General features: G+C 42.8%; 1 protein-coding gene across 2 annotated transcripts in view; it reads right to left on the bottom strand.

The window, feature by feature from the left end:
- The window catches only part of BEND5 (BEN domain containing 5), a 1094864-nt gene that overhangs the window by 276747 nt on the left and 790691 nt on the right, over positions 1–27426 (bottom strand). For both annotated transcript variants that reach the window (XM_068163846.1, XM_068163845.1), the window contains exon 7: positions 4876–4965. In XM_068163846.1, coding sequence (XP_068019947.1) covers positions 4876–4965 — 90 coding nt within the window. The remainder of the gene's footprint in view (positions 1–4875; positions 4966–27426) is intronic.

Below are 27426 nucleotides of genomic sequence, written 5' to 3' on the forward strand. Positions count from 1 at the left end.
CTGTCTACAACTACCTGAAGGGAGGTTGTAGCCAGGTAGGGGTTGGTGTCTTGTTCCAGGCAACCAGCACCAGAACAAGAGGACAGAGTCTCAAGCTATGGCAGGGGAAGCTTAGACTCAAGATGAGGAGAAAGTTCTTCACAGAAAGAGTAATTCGCCATGGTGGAGTCACCATTCCTGGAGATGTTCCAAAAAGGACTGGATGTGACACTTGAAGCCATGGTTTAGTTGTCATGAGGTATCAGGTAAAAAGTTGGACTTGATCTCTGAGTTCTTTTCTAACCTGGTTGATTGTATGATTCAGGTGAAGATAGGAAAATATGACTATGATAATACTGAGAACGAAAATATTCCTGTTGTCAGATCTTTGATAAAAATCTAAGCCTTTGGCAAGCTGGCTCATCACCAGAGCTTACAAAACAGGAACTTGCACAGATTTTACATAGACATATTTGTGCTTACTACAGAAGTAGATGGCCATTATCTGACACCTGACCCCATCTGTAAGACTTAAGAGTTTACTTGCCTTAATAGCTTAATGTCAAAGACACAAAACAGCATAAATTTTCTTACATAAAGATACTAGGGAGAAGAAAATGAGAAACAAAAACTATCTGAGAAAGTAAAAGAAATTAAAACCACAACTTCAAATCTGAACAGCCCATGAGAGACGAGGTCAAGCTGCAAGATGAAGTTGCATTTTTGTGTTGTATTATGTAAGTCCTCCAGAAGCAGCAGTGACTCCAAGTTTGTTAGAAAACATTTTAAGAGCAAAATGAAAACAGCAGGATCACAGAATGTTATAGGTCAGAAAGGACCTCAAGAGACTGTCTGGTCCAACCTTCCCCTCTCTCCCCTGCCACAGCTGGATCACCTAGAGTAGATCACACAGGAGTGCATCCAGGCAGGTTTTGAGTATCTCCACAGGAGGAGACACCACAATCCCCCTGGGCAGCTTGGTCCAGGGCTCTGTTACCCCCAAAAGTGAGAACATTTTTCCTCATGTTTACATGAAACTTCCTGTGCCTCAGTTTCCACCTATTGCTCCTTGTCCTGTCACTGTGCATCACCCAGAAGAGCATGACTCCATCCTTCATCTCCTCTTCTTCAAATTAAAGAGACCCAGCTTCCTCAGTCTCTTCTTGTAAGGAAGGTGTTCCACGCCCTTAATAATTTTTGTGGCTCTGTGCTGGACTCTTCCAAGCAGTTCCCTGTCCTTCTTGAACTGAGGGGCCAGAACTTGATGGAATATTTGAGAAGCAGCCTCACCAAGGCAGAGCAGAGGGGGAGGCAAACCTCTCTCAACCTACTAACCTCACCCCTTATACACCCCAGAGTCTTCTTAACCCTACTCTTAATTACTTATCCCGAAAGATGACACAAGCATTAATTTTCATGATGAGCATCACAGCCTGAGGAGGAAAGCACCATCCTTCTCACCTCATCACCTTTGGATACAGAAGTTATTCATGCAAATACACTCTCTGGTGACTAGCTCTCCACCCCCGTTCCTGAACTCCACAACAGGCAATTATGAACTATGGGGAAAACTTCCTAAAAAGGCTAACCTGAAGCATCTTAAGAACTCTTAAAAGACCAAAACAGAAACAAAATATTTTCCATCCATCTTTTTGTGAAGAGGCCCTCTGGGGTTTTGTTCTGCCTTTTAAGGTAGTGAGATACAGCTCAGCAGCTGTGCCATGTGTGAAATATTACCACACTTGGTTTTAACCGCTGGATGAGGTGCCTAACAATTTTAGGGAGATCTGGCTATTGCTGCAAGCACTCCAAAGCTGTAAGGAAACAGAGGGGTATATCCAAACTTACAATATTTCTTCTTCTGCAAGAACATGGTATATTTATATCCAAAATTCAGTGGATTCTTCATAATGGAATATGAAGACAGGTGACACAGAAACAGTACAGCTCTGAATGAGGAAATGACCTTACTGTCTTTTCCCAGAGGAACACAAAGATCCTTGCTTGCATTTAATCTGTGGGTGAAGTGAAGAACAAAAGACAAATAGCACCAAGTATACCCTCACATACCAAGGCTAGATAACTTGCTTCACAGAGTATCTTGTCTAAACAAAAAATGGAAGATGTAATAGGGAGCTTTTGTCAGGAAGCTGGTATTTGGACTACACATAGCTATGTATTAGCAGACAGCATGCCAAAGGATCACAGAATCACAGAATTCTTAGGGTTGGAAGTGACCTCAAGGAGCAGCTAGTTCTAACCCCCCTGCCACTGGCAGGGACACCTCACACTACATCAGGTTGACCAGGGATACATCCAGCCTGGCCTTAAACACCTCCAGGGATGAGGCTTCTACCACCTCCCTGGGCAACCTGTTCCAGTGTCTCACTACCCTCATGGGGAAGAACTTCTTCCTAACATCTGATCTCAATCTACCCATTTCGATTTTTTTTCCCATTCCCCCTAGCCCTATCACTCCCTGACACCCTAAAAAGTCCCTCCCAAGCTTTCTTGTAGGCCATTTAAGATACTGGAAGGTTACAATTAGGTCTCCTCAGAGCCTTCTCCTTTCCAGACTGAATAGCCCCAGCTCCCTCAGTCTTTCCTCATAGAAGAGGTGCTCCAGCCCTCTAATCATCCTCATGGCCCTTCTCTGGACACATTCCAGCACCTTCACCTTCCAGATCCCTTCAGTAGTAGGGGCTCCAGAGGCTGACAGATGTCAGGAAGAGATGCGGCTGGCTCATAAACAGGTAAAAAAAATGATGGAGTTAGTTATGAGCTTTAAAAGAGGTAGAGCTTGAACTGAATGAAACAAGATGGACTGAGAAAATGAAGAAGGTTTAAAAAAAGAAAAAAGAAAGCTTGTGACTCATTATTTATTCCCTTATGGGCTGATGCTCTAGACCTGGGCAGTTGCAATTCCACTCTTATATGAGATGTTGTTTGCTCATGGGGAATCTTTGGGATTAGCTTCTGTATCTCAATACTTTGGGTGGTGACTATAATCAAACATTCAAGAAGAAATCTCTCTACCAAGGAAAATAGAACAATAACCCTCTGACATGTTCCCTATGCACTGGGATATTAAAACTGCAGCACCTAACTCTGCCAAAATGCTTCCCGAGAGTCCAGAAGTAAAATTTCCTCATTGTGTCCTCACTTGACTGTCAAAGGAATCTTTTTCATCCTTTCTTTTGACCCTCTTACACAAAAGTTTCCAAAGATGGAACAAGCACCCAATTTCACATTTGGCAATGGCAGAAACAATGCAGCAATGGCCCTGAAACATTTGCCATGCCTTCTTGTCTTGACACTAATTATAAATACAAAGCAGCTTCATCTGTGCAGGGCAGAACGGCTCAGTGCACCGCGGAGTTCAGTGCCGTCAGATTCACGCATTTCCAAGTGAGTCAAGCGTGCATTATAACTGCAGTCACAGCAAGTTTCTGCTGTGCTTCTCCAACACCAGTCCCTCCTTTTTCTACTTTTTCTCCCCTCTCTAATTTTTCCTATACAAAATTTCAACGAGGCAATCAGAGCATGACTTCCATCCAGTTGTTTCATCAGGCTGTATGTGCCACGTGCATTTTCACATTCCCTTTTATTTCCCCCCCCCCCCCCCCTCTGGAATACACTCTCCATTATCAATATAAAACAACATCATTTACAAAGTACCACCTCAGCAGCATGCCTTAGCCCTCGTTTCGCCAGGCTATGCCAGCAGCCACAAACAGAATCAAAGCATCCAATTAAAAATCCATATTCATTAACAAACATCATGCGTACTATAATGCCCTGCATTGAGTATGCCACCACAGGAGATGGGAAACTCACTGAGCTCTCCTGCCTTCAGTCTGAAGCATGGTTTTATGAAAGGAAGGATTTTACCTTTGCTGCTCCACAGGCCAGCAAGAAGAGGCCAAGTGTCCTATTAGCCCATCAGGCTAGGACAGCAGAAGTGACAGCTGTTGACCTTTTGCCTTAGAGAGATGCCAGACCCAGGACCCTGCCAGGGTGAGTAGCTCACAGAGAAGACCATGAAACCATGCCAGACCTTTCCCACTGAGGTCTTTAGGTACCAACAGGGCCAGTTGCAAACCAATCTGCGGTGTTACAAGCAGCCAACATAATAAACTCTGCATATGCTTGATTGATGCAACTCATTGGTTAGGCAGGGCCAGATCCAAGCTGATGTAGTAAATTAGCATATTGCCTTGGCTTCAGGGAAGTTACATTGATTTACACCATCAACAATTTAGCATCACAAAAAGTCACACACCATAAGTAGGATATTTCAGACCTACACAATGAAGTTGTATGAACACATGCAAGGATTATTCATTTATTTGCACCCACAAGCCTGAGATTTACAACTCTTTATTAACATGAGCTGGGCAATTTGTTTTCTATTTTTAGCAGGAATGTTTTGTGCAGGGAACAGCTGTCAGCCACTGGGAGCTGTGCTCCTCAGAGCAGCAGCTTCAGACAAATAGAGGCCCCTTAGAATTATATTGGAGGAATGCTTTGTGGTGGAAAAGAAGCTGAAGATAGTAGACAGCAAGAAAACACAAGCACTGAAATAACTATACTCAGAACTTATCCAGTTTGTTTTTCTAAGAATTAGAGCCTCACTGCATATGTCTGAGTGTGACTGTCAGTTCTTGCCACATAGCTTCAGAGCCCACTGTCCAGTTCTGACCAAGTTCAGCAAACATTCAAGAGGCTCAGAGACAGTATATTCCTATTGCCTCCATGAAGGCAGGCAGCTGGGTAGCAGTGAGAATCTGCTGTGTGAACTCAGGCTTCTATCAAATCCAAAGATAAGCAAACCCAATACATGCATCAAAGGAAGTCAAATCTCATCAGAACTGCCATCTTCCTGCAGACACTCACCTTGGCACACAAAGGAAGATGGTGTTTCCCCAGGGTGGACTCGTGCAGTGATGAACACCACTTTCTGTTCAGCGCCCGGGCGCAGGTTCTCTGCGGCAGAGGAGGGTGGCAGGGGACCAAGGGAAAAAGAGAGAGAAAGATCCTTAAACTGGGTCCCATATGTAGGAACAAAGGGTCATTAATTTTTAAACTATATCCTTTTATTAAAATTGGTCATACATTATAAATAAGCACAATCCATAATTAAAGGAGACAGAGTCACTGGGTCTCCATATGAGGCCATACAGCAGACTGTGGAAGGGCTGCCAAACTAATGATGTGCAGCCAAAGCCGCACCAACAAAGTTAGCTTTTTTGTTAAAAGACAAGATTTACTACAGTGAGTCTAACTGCACCATAATTACTCTCTCACTTGTGACAAATGTTCATTTGGGGTGACAAGAGTGGAGATCCATTCACAAGGTAAAGCCAGTTGCACCCTGCATTACACTTGATACAAGCCTTCACAGCACCAAACAGGGATGTCCTAACAAATGATATTTACTAGGCTTTGTTCTGGGGATTTTGGTGGGTTATTTATAAAATAAAAATCCCTTGAATGTTTGGGACTTCATCTGCCCTGACTGAAAGAGTTGTTCAAAAACAATGAAGTATGGGAAAGAGACCAGGATTAAATCCAGCAAGCTTCTTCAGTGAGGGCTGGAAAATGTGCTAGGTTCCCTTCAAACAATGGAGAGGTGGAAGGGAGATTTAGATCCCAATTACTCTGAACTTAACATGGTTAATCCCCCAGCATTGAAGCCACACATTACTTTGGCCACTTGCTTCAGCCATAAACTACTTAGGTCAAGCAGCATCTTTTCTCTGTTTGTGCAGCGACTGCATTTAATAAACAGGAAATAAAAATTATGCTCTTTCAATATGAGTTCTGGGAATTTTAAAGACCATAAGAGGTCAGGACCTCAGATGTCTTACCTAGATATGAACACACACTGCAGGGATAATACTAAACATAGCAGGATCCAATTGCTAGAGATAATTTAAGTCATAGAATCATAGAATTGTCAGGGTTGGAAGGGACCTCAAAGATCAGCTAGTTCTAATCCCCCTGCCATGGGCAGGAACTCCTCACACTAGATCAGGTTGCCCAGAGCCACATCCAGCCTGGCCTTAAAATCCTCCAGGGATGTGGCTTCTACCACTTCCCTGGGCAACCTGCTCCAGTGTTTCACCACCCTTATGGGGAAGAACTTTTTCCTAACTTCCAGTCTGAATCTACCCGTTTCTATTTTCTCTTTGTAGTGAAATATGAAGTTTACATTCTGAAAGGAAACTAAAAGAAGCATTTTTCTTTTCTTCTTTTAAACAAGTAAGGTAGATGCATTCCATATACCCAAACACAGACTTTTAGTTTCAAAGATGCTTGGGAGTCTTCAATACTACATCTGAGTTATTTTGTTAATTTCCTGAATTCTTTGAAACACTGTTTTCCCAATGCTAAATCACACCTAAGAGCACCCCAGGAACAATCAACATATTTTTAGTTGTTCTCAGGAGACAAGCTCAGCAGGTTTCTTTTTTATTTCCTTAGCTTCTCTAAAAGCCCTACAGCTGCTCACCCTGTAACTTGGTCATTCATTTGTTCTTTCATACTCCACCTTCACCACACTCTAGAGTTTTTGAGCCCCAGAGACAAAGAAGTAGAAGAAAGAATTGCTCTGAAAAACATAGCAGCTGGTGGGGTCAATTCTATCTGCAGAGAAAATGTGGGAGGCAGCAAAAAGGAGCACAATACCATCAGCTAGAAGTTGATGACCACCCAGCATCATTTGCATAAACATTAAGTAGTGTGGGAGGAGGGAGATAAATCAACAAACTGACTTTAAAGAGCAAAAGGAGAAGGCTGGGATCACTTTTGCAAGAGGAGAGGAAAAGTTTCCCTCTTGGAAAACCAGCATTACATTAAAGGGACATTGAGCCAGCACAGAAGTGATGCTCAGCTGCACAAATTCCCCTGCTTGGAGCTGGAACAGCTCATCAGTTAGGACATCTTTTGGACAGTGTATTAATTTGTGGGGCTTTTGTGTGTGTGTGTGGCTGGCTTTGGTTTTGCTTGGTTTTAATTAAAACATTTTTGTTATCTATGCTTTACTCTTCACAGAAGTTATTAAAATCATTAGTCAGTTTATTCTCCTCTGGAACCTAAAAGGATTTTCCCTTCAAGGGTTCCTTGGAGTCAATGGAGGTGGTTGCTCTTGGGGGATGAAGAGCACCAAATTACCTCCCGGCACTCAGTGCCAAGCAACTTCAGTCCACCTTGACTTAAAATCCCTAGTGGATCATTCACTTTCTGGCTCAGTAGATTTGCTCTAGTATGAATGCTCAATCTTACAATGCACAGAACCTTCCACAGTACCAAGCCTCCTAGACATGCAGTGCTCGATATGCTGGCTGTCCATCTTCACGTAGCAGACATTTCATCCATGCTTGCCAACCCAAAGAATACCTTCCTAAATAATTTTCTTTAAGGCATATCCTGCATTATTCATGGAGAAACAATAAAACTCATGGCATGTGTGACTGTGCACATGTGTATTTCTTTCTGGTATTTGGGCTAGATGAAACAATGTGACCTGGTTTGGGGGGTTTTGAGTAATTTTCATTGTCAGTCTTTCGATGCATCTGCACAATCAGGCAAATATTTCTCAGGTTTCTGTTAACAGATTGGAATGCCCAAAAAATTCACTAAGGTCTTCTAAATGTGAATGAATCCAATGAAATTTGCTTTGGTGAGTAAAGTCCCTAAGTACAAAGCTCTGTGAACATATGGGAAGAAACTAAACTGGCAGAAAAACTTTCAGTTCTAAAACTCCTCTTCAAACTGTTCAGATACTCTGAAAAAGCCAGGAGACACAAGGCAACGTGAATGCTCATTAGCCAATTTAGGTGGCACCCTAGGTGCACCAAAGGCTTCCAATATGAACCAAAGACTAGTTCATACTTAATATTGTAACACCTAAGAGTTTGAGGGAAAGACACTGAACCTGCAATGCATTATTTAGAGGCTGGTCTCTCAGCCTGAATCCTAACTCTGTACCAGCATATTATAAACCATTTATCCAAACACAGAATCATAGAATAGAATAGAATAAACCAGGTTGCAAGAGACCTTTGAGATCAAGTCCAACCTATCATCCAACACCATCTAATCAACTAAACCATGGCACCAAGCACCCCATCAAGTCTCTTCCTAAACCCCTCCAGTGATGGTGACTCCACCACCTCCCTGGGCAGTCCATTCCAATGGCCAATCACTCTTTCCATGTAGAACTTCTTCCTAACATCCAGCCTAAGAATTGCACTCAGCTGGAAGAGGCCTTTAAGATCACAAAATCCAGCTGTTCACCCAGTGTTTCCATGTCACCAATAAACCATATCCCTCAGCACCACATTTAAGTGACTTTTAAATACCTCACCCACATTCCTGGGCAGCTTGTTCCAATGCTTGACAAGCCTCTTAGTGGAAAAAATGAAATAATTCTTAATATTCAACTAAATCTCTTCTGGTACAACTCGAGGCCATTTCCTCTAGCTCTATTGCACGTTACTTGGGAAAACAGATTGACCACCAACTCACTACCACCTCCTTTCAGTTGTAGAGAGCAATGAGGTCTCCCCACAGCCTCCTTTTTTCTTTTTCTAGACTCAACAACCCCAGTCCCTCAGCTGCTCCTCATAATCCTGGTGCTCTAGACCCTTCACCAGCTTCAGTGCCCTTTTCTGGACACACTCCAGCAATCCAATATCCTTCTTGTCGTGAGGGGCCCAAAACTGAACACAGTATTTGCAGAGCAGCCTCACCAGCATCGCACACAACGGCATGGCCACTTCCTAATTCCAGCTGGCCACACAGTTCCTGATCCAGACCAGGATGCTGTTGACCTTCTTGGCCACCTGGGCACACTGCTAGCTCATGTTCAGCCAGCTGTCAACCAGCACTCCCAGGTCCTTTTCTCCTGGGCAGCTTTCCAGGCAGTCTGCCCCAGGCTTGCAGCATTGCATGGGTTGTTGTGACCCAAGTGCGGGCTCTGGCACTTGGCCTTGTTGAACCTCATGCAATCGGTCTGGGCCTATCAATCCAGCCTGTCCAGATCCCTCTGTAGCCTCTTCCTACCCTCAAGGAGATCAATACTCCTACCCAATTTGGTGCTGCCTGAAAACTTACTGAGGGTGCCCTCCATGCTCTCATCCAGATCATCAATACAGATATTAAACAGAAAGGTCCCAAATACTGAGCACTGGGGACCACCACCTGTGGTAAAAGGAGCAGCAAGTATTTATGTGCACACACACTTCCCCCTCCTGCCCTCAGCCTACGCAGCAGCAGTGACGTTTGCTCTCCTTGTGCATTTATATCTAACCTAAGAATGATAGAGTGAAAGGAAAAAGGAAGAAAGGATAATGATGATCAGGCAGCAGCAGCCAGGATATCAAAAACCAATAATAAAAAACAAAACTATTTGCGTTCTTTTCTCATTACCAACTGTGTCAGGTATTGGTGACCAGGCACTGCTAGCAGGGGCTGTAGGGCCAAGCTTCGAGGAGAGGCTGGAGTTGACCTGTGCTACTCATGGCTGGATCCAGCCAGCTCCACAGTGGGACTACCGCACCGCACAGACCAGCCCCTCAGGCACCTTAGCGGAAGTGCATGTAAGGCAGGGTGGAACCACCACAGAGGCAGTGAGGAGTGAGACGAAAAAGAGAGAAACAGCCCCATGAGCAGCAGTGTTGGAGAAGGAGGGGAAGGAGTGCTCTGGCTGTTGAAGCACAGATTCCCCAGAGCCCCATGGAGAGACAAGTCTGGAGCAGATATCCACACTGCAGCCTACGGAAGACCCTGTGCTGGACCATATTCTCCTGAAGGACCACAGGCAGGGCCCAGGCTAGAGCAGAAGAAAGCGTGAGAAGGAAGGATTGACAGAGAAGAACTGTTGCAAACTGATCCCAACCCTGTTATCCAGCACCACTGAAGAGAGTTTGGAGTGAAATTGGTCGTGGGAAAATGAGAGGGGGAGGAGATGTTTTGTTTTAATTTTCATCTTTGATTTTCATTACACAAGTCTATTCTAACTGGTAATACATTCAACTAATTTTCCCCCAGGTCAAGTCTTCTTTGCCCATGATGGTAATTGATAACTGATGTCCCTCTCAGCTCAAAAGCCTTTTCATCTCATTTTCTCTCCCTGTCCTGTAAAAGAGGGAGAAACTGGATGGGCATCCAGCAGCTGGCCAAGATTAAGCCACGGAACCAATAAAAGATACAGCAGCCACAAAACACCGTTTCATATTTCAATTTAAATGTTACTGTGAAAACTCATCCTATTTTCTACTTCAAGATTGAAAAGATCAATCAAAATTAAAAAGATTAGAAGTGTATAGCTTTGCTCAGTAGATGCCAAAAGCACTTAAGCAAAATGACAGAAAGGCACGCTCCATTTAGCCACAACTTTGCCAGCTGGAAACGCAGAGAAATAGTTGGTTGTGGTAACCCTTTTACCCTTCCAACTGCCATAGCAGTGAATCTTAGAAACAAAACTGTCTGCTGAAAAAGTTTTCCAAGGGAACAAATATATAATTTCCATAATTGTTGTTGGGTTTTTTTTCTTTGTTTTGCTTTCCAGAAAGTGTTTTGAAGACTGAGCTAAACATTTTCTTTTCCCTTTGAAGGCTACCACTACCATCAATCGTATTTGCCTCGATTTGGGTTTCTGGCTGGGACCTAAACAATCTGCCACTGTGTGTTACACACCCTTGCATTGTGCTACTCACCCACCACCATCCTGTCACTCTGCTGCAGAGGAGAATTCCCTTGGGCAAAGCTGTGAAGATCTACGGTGCTAGCCAAAATAAACAACACTGACCTCCATATCTATTCTGGCTCTAAAGCTACCATAATGGTGGTAAACACCAAGCAAATATCATGCTGAAAAGAAACTCAGTTACCTGCAAACAGCTCAGATCTCTCACTCTGAATATCGTTTGCACTGTCTGGCCCTCAACTCATGCTCCTTCTTCTCCAATGCACGTACAAGCCAACCACTTAAAGTGATCCCACTGGCAACACTCCCACAGCTCTCACCCAGGAAACAGCAATTTCTACTCTTGGCTACTTACTATACCAGTGCAAATAAAACAGTCCCACAGAAAATATTTTCTACTAAAAGAAGGAAAAAAAAAAAACAAACAGATTAAAATCTAAACCTTCATGGGAAGGCAGCAGATTGTCTTAGCCATTCTCATTCCATTTTCATTCTTATGCTACTATTCAAACATTAAAGTGACAGTATTAATATGTAGTAGCTTAATAATGAATGGAAATTTCATGAAGAAATACCAAATTTATGGAATCCCATTTGCACTACCAAAAATGAAGTGCTGCAACAGAACTGAGGCTGAACTTCAGTCAACACCCAGGGTCTTTCCTGCTATCACATCAGGCCAGAAGCAAACTACAGAGAGACTGCAGATTTCTGCATTAAGTGCTGTAGCCACAGTGTGGCTCACCAATTAGTTAGCTTGCCTTTCCTCCCACTCACATTTCACCCCATCTGCAAAAGACCAGAAGGCTCTAACCAGAAGAGCTAGTAATCCATCACCCTAAAAGAAGTCTCCCAAAATAATTTGATTTAAATACATCTATTTTCATGAACTAAGGGTATTCATTGCAAATGAATACCACATTGTCTTCCTTTCTCAGATACTTTGCTGTATGAGGTAGGCTGTTACCAGCATTTTATATTCAAAACCCTATGTGTTAAAGACTCCACAGAGGAAATCCAAAGAACTCTATTGCATTACACTTCACTGTGCTGTCTCAGCTTGTCTGTCTCCAACATAACTGTAACATCTGCGTTGAAAGTGAGTACTGATGTTGTTGCTGTCCTGACTGCCTAGTCTCTACCACATTAACCTGCTTTAGCAAATCAAATCCAAGCAGCACTTATTGTACTCTGGCTTTTCCTATGAGACCAGATTAGCACCTAATTCCATTTATTTCTGTTACTTCTGGTCACAAATGTCATTTCAAGCAAGAGTGCACATCTCAGCAACACAGAGTGCAACGGAACACCATTTTGGGTCACTACCAAATCCCACTGGACCTGGTGAAGCCAAATAAACACAGGCTTTTCTTTCTTGCCTTCTTATAGTTGGCTTGAGTGGCACAAAGGAACTGAGTGGTACAGATGGAAAAAGCGATGCTGTTTATACCACAAAGATATAACAAAAGGCTGGAATATAGTTTCTGAAAGTCAGACACCTATTGCTATGCACTTTTGCCTGGAAAGGGAGGCAGCAGTGTCTCGGTTGCCATGCAGAATTCATGGAAGACGTCTGCTCAGAGAGAGCCCTGCTACAAGATGTCCTCAGTGCTCATTGACTCTCCTTGTTTAGTCAGTCCCATCTGGAATGCAGAGCAGGTTCGTTTAGCAGAGCCTCATTTGTGCATGGAACTTCTACTCAGAGGTGGCCCTGCATATAATGCTCAAAACTGAATCCAGGTCTCTCAAGTTCTGGATTTTCATTCCACTTTTGGCCCTAGCTCTGTCAGGTGCTTAAATATGTGATTTGTTTGACGGACATCAATTGTGTTTAAAACTTTGTTTAAATGTAAGTGTTGGCATAAGAGCTTAGCTGAATTGGGGCAGTTTAGCAGTTTAGCCTCTGAGATCATTGTCACAATGTTTTAAAGTTGGAGATTTGTGCAACTATTATCCTTTATTGCCCATTTCATGCCAAAGCCTCTCTTTCTTTTTACATTCCTCTTAGAAGCGAAGCTATTTTGAAGCATTTAATATTATTTAATCTCTTGGCTCTGGCAGCATAGAAATTACAGGGACCATTACAATGGTCCTGTGTGTGTATGCTTTATTGATGTATATGCTGACCTAATATCAAATTGATTTTGCTCAGCTTTTCTGCTGACCATGGAAAAATGCAAATTGGGTATTACATTTGCACACTAATTTTATTGGGCCCCTGTGTCTTCATAAAAAGATAAAGTTTGGGCTAATAAAAATAAAACATTTCTGGTACTAATATAGGCAAATGTTTATGTAGGCAGGTAACAAATTGGTTTGTCATTTAGGGGAACATAAAGAGCACTAAAATCATCTTTAGGCAAAATAGATTGGTGGCTTTTGCTTAGCTTTTAGCTTTCATTTGCAAAATCAATTTAATGCAGCAGAGCGTCTCAAAGACAGGGTGACACAGGATTAAGACATTCATTGTATTCCACCTCCATTACTCCCCCTAATTCAGAGGCCCTGGGATTTGGGGTCGCTCTTGTTCAAAGCAAATTAAATATATTCCAACAGAAAAGGGGGGAAAAAAGATCCTCTAGACTTACGCCATAAGCTACCATTCCACAGGGACAAACACAGAGGCACAGCAGAAAAGTAGAACTCGGTGTTCTGAAGGTAGACACTGAAAGAGTTATCAACACTTGTCAGTGCCACCAGGAATCTGGAAGTGTCATACTTGTATGGTCTCCTTGCCTGGCTATTTCTTTGTTCCTCCTTTCAATTCTCTTCAAGCCCTGTGTAACAATGCCTTTTGCATCTCTTTAAGGGCCAGCAATCTCTGCTGGAATGCAGCTGAGTGAACTTTGATGACAGTTTAAGTAAATGGGCACATATCAACTGCCCAACTTCTTGACATGAGTTGACCTATTTAAATTCCACAGCAGGCACTATTTCTACCCAGCTCTTGTTTTTCATTCCCCCCCCCCTTCCTTTCCTCAACTGCAGGGTATTTTGGAGGGGTTCCATGCAGTGGGAGGTTACATAAACAGTTTGAATGCTAATACTTGACTGCATTTTCGACTTAATAGCCCAGCAAAGGGACCTGACTGTAAAGTGAAAGGCCAGGAATATCTCCTGGTAAAATTATGCTGAAGCCCAGATCAAATGACACTGCAGAGCTATTTGCAAAATCAAAAATAGCAAACGACTATGGAGCAAGACTCCCCTTCCCTCCCAGCCCCATTTGTTTGTTTTTAAACTCTGTTACATCTTGGAAGCAACCATTTTCCCATTTGGGCTTTCTAATACCGGCCGTTTGCTATGGCTCTGAGGCAGGAAAATCAACCACATGCAAAACCAACTACGGTACACTCACATCTTTACTCCACCAAAAAAACCCAACCAAACTGAAAGCAAGCAAACAAAAAAACCTCAACAAAACCCCCACAAACCACCACCACAAACCCCACAAAAACCCCACCTCCCCCCCCCCCAAACAACCAACCAACAAACCCTACCCCACACTCTCTCCAAACCCCCTTAGATTTTATGTTTAAATGATGCACAGACATTTGAACACTGGAACACACAGTCCTATGAGTACAAATAAAAGTCTGGAATATGAACAGCACATTATCATCCTCAAATGGCCAAGGTGATGACAACTCACAATTAAGGATGCAGACAGTAGCATTTAATGTCACCAACCTGCATCACCATCACATCAAAACAGTTTAGCAGGCAGATCCCCAGCCTGCTTTCTTTTTTCCCCCTCTCCTGCTTTGCTATTTATAAAGTCAGGTTGGAGTGTAGATAAACCCCCCTGCCCTCCAGAGACTGGAGGCAGGCAGTAAATTATGGGAAGGCTAAGTGGTACATCAAATGTGTCTCCTCAAAGCTATATATCATCTTGTTAAATTTGATGTCTAATCCCAGAACCCCAAGAAGTCATTCCCAAAATCCCAGAAAATGCATGTGTCCTTCAGATGATATAGAACAAGAAAGTAAAGTTTACCTGCAGGGAAAAGAAGGTAAGGAAAAAAAAAAACCAAACAAAAAAGTAACAACCAGCAGCAAGCCAAAAGCATTCTAGCCACAAATTGCTAAAAGTCTTCATTTTACTTGAATGTCAGTGTGCCCAGGTGGCCAGGAAGGCCAAGGGCATCCTGGTGGGCATCAGGAATAGTGTGGCCAGCAGAAGCAGGGAAGTCATTGTGCCCCTGTACTCAGCACTGGTTAGGCCACACCTTGAGGTACTGGGTCCAGTTCTGGGCTCCTCAGTTTAGGAAAGATGTTGAGTTGCTGGAAAGTGTCCAGAGAAGGGCAACAAAGCTGGGGAAAGGTTTGGAGCACAAGCCCTATCAGGAGAGGCTAAGGGAGCTGGGGTTGCTTAGCCTGCAGAAGAGGAGGCTCAGGGCAGACCTTCTTGCTGTCTACAATGACCTGAAGGGAGGTTGTAGCCCGGTGGGGGCTGGTCTGCTCTCCCAGGCAAGCAGCACCAGAATAAGAGGACACAGTCTCAAGCTGTGCCAGGGGAGGTTTAGGCTAGATTTAAGGAAGAAGTTCTTCACAGAAAGAGTGATTGGCCATTGGAATGGGCTGCCCGGGGAGGTGGTGGAGTCACCATCCCTGGAGGTGTTTAGGAAGAGTCTGGATGAGGCACTTGGTGCCATGGTTTAGTTGATTAGATGGTGTTGGATGGTAGGTTGGACTCGATCTCAATGGTCTCTTCCAGCCTGGTTAATTCTATTCTATGAATGCTATTTCCTAAAATTCCATAGGGCCAGAACTCACCCACCTCTATTTGAATATATGAAACTCTGATCTACAGTACTCAGATTTCTTTGCTTTTCCCCCCTCCTCCTAGCAGTGGTTGACATTGAATTACCAACTGAATAAACCAAACCACGTCCTATTTATCTCTTAAAATTCCACGCCGGATAGAAATGCAGTAGCTTATGTAGCAGCACTTCTCCATTAGTGACAGCAATAAAGATCTTCCTTCATTCCACAGTGTTCTCTAAACTGAGCTCCACATCCCCACGTCAGTAAAGATAAGGTGGAAGCACTAAGGAGCTGCCTGCAGCCACAAAGGAAGTGGGCCTCATCTATAGGGAAGGAATCAATACTAACTGGTACCTATCTTGCTCTCTCATTTCACAGCTATCATCCGTCTACAAATGTTCACCATCCCAGTAACCTTCACTTTATGAAAAGGGATAGAAAGAAAAAATATTCAGATGCAAGACATTTCTACCTGCAGCACTACAGTTACATGGCTATCTTTTCAGTTTGTCTCTAAAACCCAGGGATTCAGAAGATATTGCTGGGGCCTGTTATAAAGCAATTCTCTATCAGCTCTCTCCAGTGGAGAGGGCTATGGCTATGTTTGTTTGCTATAAGTATGCATGGACTGAAAGATAAGAGAATAATTTATGTCAGAATTTCAGCCAAGATAGCAAAGAGGGAATTACCAATCACTTACAGAATAGTCCAGCAGTTGCTGGAGCAGCCAGGACACCATTTTTCTGTTCTTTCTGCTTTTGCTGTGAAGTTGTCTGTTATTAACTTCAGTGCTTAGGGTTTCATATATAAAAACCAAGCAAAGCAAAAGCACATAACAACAGAAACAAGTGTCCCAGTACAGCTATGCTTAAACTCTTCTAGTTTTTATCCTGAGATGAAGAGCCACATCTTTGCATTCATCATAGGTCCTTCCAAGGAAGCCAAAGCCAAAAAGGGCATCTACAGCTGCCATAAACTGCTACTCCAGAATCCACCAATCCAGCATCTCTAACCTCTCAAGACCAGTGATTAAAACAATAAGGAAAGAACAAGCTGCAGGACAAAATGCAGAAAGGTAAAATGTTTCTGGGCAGCTGTACCTAGAAAACCTCTACTGTGTCTTATACTCTTCACTTCAGAAGCAAGCAATAAGTACTACAGGAATCTAAATAAAGGTGGGGAGGCATGAGACACCTGCTCAGTATACTGCAGTGTACAGGAAGGGTCAGCAACTCTGGCTTCAGCCAGTTGGGCTCAGGCGTAGGGGAGCAGTGAAGCCTTATAACCAACTCTATTGCTGGATTAATTTCCAGTATTCCACCTTTCAGACACTATATAATCAGTGTTTTGGGAAGTATAGTAGAGAAGCAGGGATAGCTCTTGATCAGTTACAGGGTACAGGAGAGGATTATTTTTCTCTCTTTTTTTTTCCCTGTCAAACTCCTCCTCCCCCCTCTCCCTCCTGCATCAGACCCTCCCTGGGAAGAAGGAGAAGAATTGACAGGGTTAAGCAGAATAAAGCTCTCAACACACAAGACCTGGCTTGAAAGCAATGAACCCAGGCAGGACATGCAAGGTGTTCTGCGAGAGGCTTTGGCCTTTCCTGAACTATGGCAGTGTGCTCTTCGGCAGCTGAACTAGCGGTCAATAAAAAGCGACCTGCTGAATTGTGATTCGTGAAGCTCAGTGCTTCTCAGAACATGACACCAACCTCTCCAGGAAGTGCAAACACTCTCTTTGAAGAGAGGCTTGAGTCCACAAAACAAGAAAAAACACACCAGTGAATAGCCTCTCTCTTCACACTTGTTATTTGCTAGCAATCAGAATTTGGACCTGAACACAGTACAGTAAGACCCTCAGCAGACAGTTCTTACACACCAAATTTGAACTTCAAATTACCTTAGCAAAATAGGGGAGGCAGACTATCCTCAGGGCTGAAACACACACCCCTCCCTAAACCATCTTCCTGCAGTTTTAGACACTGGTTCCAAATCAGGATGAGAAACATGTTCTTTTTAATGTAAGGGAAATGGCGACAACAGAGTGGAAAGTACATTTTACTCATCTTTGATTATAACTTCAGCATCAGCAAGTGCTACAGACATGACCTCAGACAGAAGTGCACTAAGAATATTTGACCCATACCACATATCCTTCAGTCTGGCAGGAGAAAGTCCTGTCACACCCTTGTCCTTTCCTCTAAAAGAAAGTGGTGAGATGCAGGCCCAGAGGTAGGGCACTTTCCATCCTCATTAAGTAAGCTGCCATTCTTATTCAGATGCTGCTTATGACATTTTCCCCTCTGTTGCAAAAACAATTATCTCAAAGATGTTTAAATTCCACCTGGACACATAAAACCTTTTCCCACTCTAACTAACCTGCCATGTCTGTCCCCTGCCTTACATCAAGCCAAGAACAGTTGCCCTCGCCGACGTGATTCTTCCCTAAGATCTCTGTAAGCACCACATTAACTTCACGCGCACACAAGCGACTCCCAGCCTTAATTGTCCTTTTTGTCCCATCATTAATTAGCGATAAATTTCAGAGGTGCAGTTATTCAAAACACATTTTGTTGTCTGCATACACGGATGCTGGAAGGCTATGTGAGCTTTCTAAAATGCAACTAGTCAGCACACTGTTAAAACCAATTTATACATACACGCACGCTCTCGCTCTCTCTCAAGGCGATAAGCCTATAGAGAGTTTTAATTAAAGTCAAAGGAGCCTTTAAAAGTGGAGGGGGAAAAAATCTAGCACAGCAAGAAATAAATTAATAAAAACATGCTCCAAGTTGAAGCTCAAGGGGATCACTCTCAGTCATCACTTATTTAAAGGATGGGACACGTCAAAGATAGGAATGTCAAGTGGGAGATGCTGTGAAGCAGCAGAGGACAGAAAAGGGCTGATGAACTGCATGCCACAACTTCTGCAGCAGATCACTTTTTTCTCACATAGGTTGTATTTGTGGCTGGTCCCCTGCTGCTGTGTTTACTACTTCTCAAAGTTAGTCACAAAAACACCTTTTACATTTCATCTCAGAAGGCCATGGTTTAGTTAGTCATGAGGGGTTGGGTGATAGGTTGGACTGGATGATCTCGGAGGTCTTTTCCAACCTTATTGCTTCTATGATTCTAAGGACCCTTCAGCTCACCTAGACCATCCTTATCTGGCTGGCACCCAATATCTGTGGAAAACTATTCAATTGTCTCACCCTGAGGATGTTTTTCTTGGTGTTCAGACAGAAATTTCTTTTGCTGAACTTCAATTTATGTCTCACTTCAATCTATTTTTCACTCTATTTCTCCCTCAGCGTCTGTGTTTTTAAAGATGCCTTAATCTTCTGTGCACTGTTTTAGTTTAGTTCAGGCCAAAGACTGTTGCAGAGGAACTAAGTGACCCCTTCAGATGAAAGTGTGCATGAAGGCACATCACAAACCTGTTCAATTCTCATATCCTTATGACCTCTTCATATAGAAAGTTTCAGTGCTCATATGAGAGCTGGCATTGTGCTATTCGCCTGTCATCCTTTCAGCCACCATATCATACTTTCTAGCCTTTTCCATAGCACAGGGAAGAGATTTCTTCACTTGAGGCCAGTTGCAAACAAGCAGTGCCACATTGCTTAGCTTTAACAACTTCAAGTATCAGCTGCTACAGCAAGCTCTCGTCACCTCTGCCTGTCTTGTAACAGCTCACAGGGGTGTAAGATGCTTGTGTGTATCAGTGTCCTCAGCAACCTCTTGGGTCCCCAGCCCTGTATTCATGGGAATATAATACTTCTAGTTGGTGCTCTGTCACAAGCCTCCCAGCAGCAGATGCAGATGAAAGTAATCATCCATAATAAATCATGTGATTACGCTGGAAACCCATGCGTGTCTGATCCTTCAGCTACAAGAATTATGGAGATCCAATATTAAACTGCATATCTTGACATTCATTATCTCATTTACAGAGTCTTGTGCTGTCTATTGTTTCACAGACAGATCCCTCAGTAGAGACACATACTTCATGGCTTGATAAGATCCCACATCAGTTTCCATGCCAAAATATGGAAAGATAAACAATTTCTGACATCAAAACCAAGCAAAAACCCCCTCAATAATTATTTGAAACATTAATGCAGATATTTCAGTGACTATAAATTGAATTATGTTTTGCCCTTTTCCATGAAAAAAAAAACCAACCCACAGCCCTTTTCACAGAAAAAGGGTTAGAAAGGTCAGAAAAAAAATGAAGAAAGTCGAAGTCATTACATCCCAATCAAACTTGATAAATATGTAAATTACAGCAACTAAACAGTTGGCTTTGACAAATGACTTCCACATAATGGATTTTTCATAGAAATGAGGCCACAGTGCAATTGTTTTTTTTAAGCCTTACATTCCTTATTAATATAAAGGGTGAGTCAGTGTGCACAATGGAAATATTTATTCCCCCCCCCACACAAGATAAATGAAGTACAGGGCGGGGGGTGGAAATTCAGACAGCAGTTGACATCACAGAGGGATGCCACGGCCTGAGATGGTGTCATCGCCTCCATCAGCATTGGCACATTGTTGATTAGTCTTAATTAAAGTGGCTTGAACTCAAGGAGTTACTCAATGCCAAAAGAAGCATAAGCCTGAGACTTAACAACTTCCAATTTATCTGTTATGTTTACCCATCCCACAGTATCAAAGAATAGAATATAGTATAGTATAGCAGAGTATAGAATAGAATACACAGGAAGAGACCTTCAAGATCATCACATCCAACCCATCAACCAATCCAACCCACCTAAACAACTAAACCATGCAACCAAGCACCCCATCAAGTCTTCTCCTGAACACCTCAAATGATGGTGACTCCACCACCTCCCCAGGCAGCCCATTCCAATGGGCAATCACTCTCTCTGTATAGAACTTCTTCCTAACATCCAGCCTAAACCTCCCCTGGTGCAGCCTGAGACTGTGTCCTCTTGTTCTGGTGCTGGTTGCCTGGGAGAAGAGACCAACATCCACCTGTCTACAACCTCCCTTCAGATAGTTGTAGAGAACAATAAGGTCAACCCTGAGCCTCCTCTTCTCCAGGCTAAGCAACCCCAGCTCCCTCAGCCTCTCCTCATAGGGCTTGTGTTCCAAACCTCTCAGTTTCCTGTTCTGTACAGACTCCATGAGATCTACAGAAATGGAAAAAGGGGCAAGAAAATCACTTCAATGACCTTTAAGGAACTTCCCCACCCCCTGGTGTCTTCCTGACTCATTCAGTTCTTTGACATTTCAGAACATGTCAATCATCATGGCATAAGTGTTCCTCACTATCTTTCTGATACAGGCTGGACACCAGTCAAAAGAAAGAGATTCATGCAGGAAGATGACCCACATTCATGGATTACTTCTTTCAGTTGCCTTCTCATTGTCCTGAGAACAGCCTGATATTCAGTATGGCACCTTTCAGCTTCTGCTTCACTTTATGTAACCTGTTTTGGAATGTCTGAAGGACATTGTGAAATGTGGTTTACCCCAGCAACAGCTTTTCAAAACAAAAGGGCCATGATTACAGTGCAAATATCTCAAGAAACATGGGGTTTTCCTTGCCATGCATTCAGCTTTAGCAGGACCACACCACACAGGGTTGTGAAGATGTCATCCCATCTAGTGCAAACCACTGGCAATCAAGCAGCCAATTGCTGGTACCATTGAGAATATATTTGGATAACCGCTTTCAACAGTCTACAACCAAAAAGGACTTCTTGATTCTTAAGCAGCAGGGTTTTCTCTGCAGACATCTTACTACATCTGCAGTAAGGTTATTTCAAGTCCTGATTTAAACAGAAAAAAGAAAAGTAATAATTGAAGGAGAGGCAAAGTAGATCAGGTCATTTCTCTGTGTACCCCCTGCTGTACCCTCTCCACTTGTTGCCAACAGCTCTGTTTACATATTCAGCATGGCACAGAAGGTCCTGAACAAAGGAAATCTCAACACACCTAACTATGTCATTTGACACAATTTTGGCTACTATTTGAAGGAAGACTGAGTCCACAGCCCCTTACTCTAAGGAATTTTGCCACCTGGCATTTGGAATTCCTGGACCAAGGCTGCAGAATTTAGTTTCCATTTACCCCCGCACACTTTCGGTGCACACAAGGGTCATCCAGTACAGGGTGGGTGATAGATCAAAGACCATGGTGCTGATTTTTAAGCTAAAGCAAAACCACCGCTTGTCACCCTTATCTGTAGAAAGTACATAAGGGTGAGGAAGGGAAAACACAGCCAGGGGGAATGTCAGTGGGGAATAAGGACAGCGGAGGTTGAGGAGAGGACTGTTTATACATCTTCCAATAAGCCTGTAAACCCTGGCTATATCTCTGCATGCATGCATTTCTTTTGCTGATATAGGATGCATACTCCATATAATGCTATTCTTGTGAGCCAGGAAAATCTGCATATAATACAGCAAGGGAATGCTAATAACCTTCAGCCGAGCTGGAATCCAGCACCACTTCCCTTTATCAAAGGTAGCTGTCAGAATGAAGAGTTAACCTTGGGGTTCCTCATGGAGTTAACCTAAATAAATAAATAAATAATCACTGAACACAACATGACCACATACATCCCCGTTCGTGCTAAGTGCCCCCAAATTGCACAAGAGTTGATACTCTCTCAAAAATATCCCTCAGGCTATAGAATAGTTATTTTTCAAGCAGCATTTTGTCAGTAAGAGGGAAGCCATTTCGAGCCCATTCAAGTGATGAATACTTGAAACAAAGATGGGTTAAAACAGCTCACCCAACACAGGCTCCTAAATCACAGGCATAACTGCCAGTAAAACATCTGTGCTTTCTCTCCCCACACGTCCCTGTCCCCACCAGGCTGTGGGGACTGTTCCTGCTCTGTCTTACTCAATGCCTCTGATGGAAACTGTGTCACCCAACCATACTGCTCTTCAGTTGAAAACATTTGGGATATTGGAAGCTATTTCAGATGAAAGAAAAATGAACAGAGATATTCCATACAGGCAGAAAAACAGCAACTGACAGACTTAACCCTGATGGCCTTAGCAGTAAATGACACAAAAGCTTGGTTTGAATGAAAAGCTAGGTCAGCACTTGCAGTGACTGTCTTGTCAGTTTATGAATTGATTTATGAGACACAGAACAGATTACTCCTAATTTGCTTTATATCTTTCCATTTGTGTTCCACTGATTGTTATAATTGTAGCAGCTACTTTCCCACTGGCTAACATTATTACCATATGGGCAGCATGCAAAATTCAGAGAGGATTTAAGGAGTTTTGTTTCCAGAGTGCTGATGTAACGCAGTCCTTCACATTCCCAAGGCAGTAAAGGAAAAATAAAGCTTCCATGCCATTAAGTTCAAGCAGATTTTCTCATCATTGCAGAATTTAAACTTTGAAACCAGACATGTCCACACTGATGACATTTAGAACTGAGCCCTGGAGAGATTTTTCAGAAGTTGTCAAGGCTGAGCCGAGACCACTGTCCTAATTTTGAGAAAGCTTCTAAAATGATGGAAAACTTTTTGAAGGTCATTGTTCTCTATCAGACACATGATGTAGCATTGTCTGAATATGAGGATTGAAGTATAAAACCCTGTGTTCTTTTTGCTGCTCTTCCACTGAACTGATGAGTAACCTTTGAAAAGACTTTCAAGAATAAATCCACAAACAGATTTAGCAACTGAAGGAGCCTAAATCCCATTTAAGTCCATAGTTTAGATCTTCAAAACCTGCATTCAGCTGTCACCTAGTTCAGGAGATGTCAGTATCCATAGGCAAACAGAGCTCTCCCTTTGGCCAAGTCCCCAGAAATCCACCTACTTTTGCCTCTCTTACCAGCAGGCGTTTCCAGAGTGTAATGGAAAAGAACCATAAAAAAAACAGAGTGGTAAAAAAAGCAGTGGCAATAATTTCCCATATTTCAATACTTACAGGCTCAGCAGCCTTACCCTGTAAACTGTATGTTTTGTGAGAAGTCCCCAGATAAAACCCCTTTTCAGCCTGAGGGTGTCTGAAACTACTTCACATTTCCAGGAGTGCCCTAAACACATCACATTGCAGGAATTGGGTTTTATTTTTTTTTCCCCCAACTATAAGTACACAGCATTAGAATCATAGCATCAGAGTTGTTAGGGTTGGAAGGAACCTCAAAAATTATCTAGTTCCACCCCCCCTGCCATGGGCACAGACACATCACACTACATCAGGCTGCCCAGAGCCACATCCAGCCTGGGCTTAAAAAGCCTCCAGAGATGAGGCTTCTACCACCTCCCTGGGCAACCTGTTCCAGTGGCTCACCATCCTCATGGGAAAGAACTTCTTCCTGAAATGCATAGAAAATCTGAATCTAGCCATTTCTAGTAATTTTCTATTGCCTGTAGTCTTATCACTACCTGATACCCTAAAGAGTCCCTCCCCAGCTTTCTTGTAGCCCTCTTCAGATACTGGAAGGCCACAATTAGGTCTCCTGGGAGCCTTCTCTTCTCGAGACTGAACAGCCCCAACCCCCTCAGCCTGTCCTCATAGGAGAAGGGCTCTAGCTCTCTGCTCATCCTCATGGCCCTTCTCTGGACACATCCCAGCACTTCCAGATCCTTCCTGTAATAGGGGCTCCCAAACTGGACGCAGTACTCCAGTGGAGTCTCACCAGAGCGGAGTAGAGGGGGAGAATAGATAATGCTCAAACCAAAATCCTGTCCAAATTGAAACCCTGAATACTAGATTACAGGATCATGATTCCCATTACTCAACAGCTAACACAGTGGATACTGACTTGAATGACAAAGAAAAGTAGCTTCAGCATGAAAAAATAGGAAACTCTTCCCATCCCCCAAAGCCTGAGGATGGTCCCTGTCTGAAAGCTCAAGTTTAGAACACACTTTGGAAAACCCAAAATTACATGGGCTGTGTCAAACTGTTGTTTCTCTTTCCTGGTTATCCTCATCTTGTCTATCTAACTCTAGGAGAGAATCTGGAGTGAGAGCAACTTCTCAACATGGACAAAACAGGAGACTTTAAGCTATGGACAGAATTTGGGGTCTGTTCTTTAGCACACTCTGCTTGGGTGTCTTGAGTTGGCAGCTCCTCTAAACTTTATTCTTTGCATTTTCTATGAGCACAGATGACCAATTTAAGGGGTGATGATTCCTTGTAAGCTGCAGATGCCTCCAAAATTGGCACAGGGACTGCACATACCTTCACTACTTGATTGCCACAACTCTTGATTTACTTTCTTCCATTTTAATAACACTAGCAATGACTACATGGATTTATATGTTGATTTGAGACCCATGAGTGGAAAACCCCCAAAACTTTACATCTGCATGCACTTAGTACTAAAACCAGCTTCTGCCTGGTTTTTTAGCTCTTTGCTGAGAAACAATTTGGAAAGCACTTTCCCAAAATGTGCACCTTGATCAGTCTGTATTTTATCTACAAAAATGCAGACCTCAAGTTGTCAGGTTTCTTTTTGCTTGAAGACATGTGAGACATCAGGAGAGGGAGAAAAACCACAAAACCACAACAAAAACCAAACACCACCACCACACTTTTCTTGAAGATATGGGGTTTAATATAGTCCTTTCCTACATGTTCAGCTGTGGGTCACAAATGTAGTAGCTTTTCATGACACTGTATGTCCACATGAAACTAGCATAAGTCAATAGTAGATAGCTTGCTTTTATCTGTGTCCAGTTCTGGATCCCTCAGTTTAGGAAGGATGTTGACTTGCTGGAACGTGTCCAGAGAAGGGCTACAAAGTTGGTGAGGGGTTTGGAACACAAGCCCTATGAGGAGAGGCTGAGGGAGCTGGGGCTGCTTAGCCTGGAGAAGAGGAGGCTCAGGGGAGATCTTATTGTTCTCTACAACTACCTGAAGGGAGGTTGCGGACAGGCAGTGGTTAGTCTCTTCTCCCAGGCAACCAGCACCAGAACAAGATGACACAGTCTCAAGCTGCACCAGGGGAGGTTTAGGCTGGAGGTTAGGAAGAAATTCTACACAAAGAGAATGATTTTTCATTGGAGTGGGCTGCCTGGGGAAGTGGTGGAGCCACCATCATTGGAGATGTTCAGGAGAAGACGTGATAGGGTGCTTGGTTGCATGGTTTAGTTGATTAGGTGGCATTGGATGATAGGTTGGACTCTATGATCTTGAAGGTCTCTTCCAACCTGGTCTATTCTGTTGTATTCTATTTTTGATATGCCATTTAATCCTGTTTTTTTGGACAAGAAATAAGAACCTGAGCTGCATACAAACAGGTCACAGCACCTCATGTTTACTGTTAAACATGAATCAAACCTGAGCAGCTTGGCGTGCCTCCATAATAAAAAATAAAGGCACCTTTAATAAGACTTTTGTTAAATGGAGAGCTCATGTGTAACAGCCTTATATCAGATATGTGAAAAGAGAATTTCCTAACAAGGCTGGGAGAAGTATTATCAAGGACCTAAGTAGAAAATCTGTCTCTCTCGATAGTGGGGGAATTTATATTTGAAGAGCGTTCTTTCCTATTGAGATCTTCATTGCCTTGTACAAAAATACCGCTTTTAATCTCAAATCCCCACTGGCATTTTCATATAAGCACTGAAAATGCTATTGGGCTTTAGAGATTTAATTTAATGAAGGAAAAGTATTTCTATTAAAGTGTGTAATTTTTCTCTTTTTTTTCTTTTTTTTTTTTTTTTCCAAACCACAACATCTTCTGAGGAGCCAGGGAAACAGGATTATTTTTAAGCTCTGAAAAACTGACTAACCTGTGCCCTGGTAGAAATTCTGCTGCACAAAGAAAGCTTAACAGCTGTGGCAGAGCCCTGTAGGTGCACTTGAAAAGGGACCCTACTGTCCCAAGTCACATACACACTGAGAATGCCAAGCCTGAGAAGGCAGCGGAGAGAGAGGAAAAGAAAGGTCCCCGTGCAGTCAGGCTGTTTATGCTAAACTGCTGCATCATTAAGCTCTATTCTGAAATGTCAAAGATGGCAAAAACTCACCAAACAGCTACTAAATCTTCTGCATTAATGGACCAATCCTCTCATCTATTCATGTCAAAAAGTATTAGGTCTGGCTGGGTAGGTAACAAATTCACTGTTGGGGTAAATGAAAGCCACTCCATCAATTTGGGCAGAATTGCACCCTTTGGCTTCTGTGATGAGATAGACTCACAATTGTGCTATCTGGGATTCCCTTTATATTAATTCTCACAGTATTGCTTTTGTGAGGGGAAAAAAACCCTTTGGGTTTTTTTTTTCCTGTGGATCACTCATGCCTTTACTGTAGGAATATTCATTACAAATACAAATTCCTTTTCATATTGAGAAAGAGAGTGCACTTGACACCAGGAGGCCTCTCAACAGGACACTGTCAGGGTTGACAAGCTCAAGAGTACACATAAGCTACAGCAGTTGCTCTGTTTCTGTGTAGAGCTTACAGAAGGTTACATTTCCTCAATTTAAAATAAATAAAAGGCTATTTTTGACTTAGCAACAGAATAGATCACTGAGTTACAGCAATGCAAGCCTTCTAAGTTATCTACCAGAAAAACAGCTGGGCCAAGGAATTAAAAGAGAAAAAAAATGAATAAATACTGTGACAGTAGAATAAGGTAGCCCAGAAATAAATAGCTTATCTCTCATGAGATTCACTACTTGTATTTAGACAGCAAACTTTGTCTAAGGAGACAGAGATGATATGGCATCTAGACACCATCACAGAAGGAAAATGGTCATCACCTTTTTCTGAAGTAAGACAACCTCAGCAAAAGGAAAGACAGCATCCAAAGGACAGTAAAGAAAATCTAGTTCCTCATAACTGACTGATGGAAATGGTGCAGATTTCAGTAGACTTTTGGCCCCAGAGCTTCATCACAGCCCAAGCAATAGCAGGCTTTGACCTTTCAGCTGCCTTTCCCTATTTACATTCTCAGGCCTTTTTCAGCTAAGTAGTATTTCTCCCTAAGCATGAAACTGTGGAC

This window comes from Melanerpes formicivorus, unplaced genomic scaffold (assembly GCF_026170545.1).
Source record: "Melanerpes formicivorus ecotype bairdi unplaced genomic scaffold, bMelFor1.0.p_v2 SCAF_75, whole genome shotgun sequence".
Classification (NCBI taxonomy): Eukaryota; Metazoa; Chordata; class Aves; order Piciformes; family Picidae; genus Melanerpes; species Melanerpes formicivorus.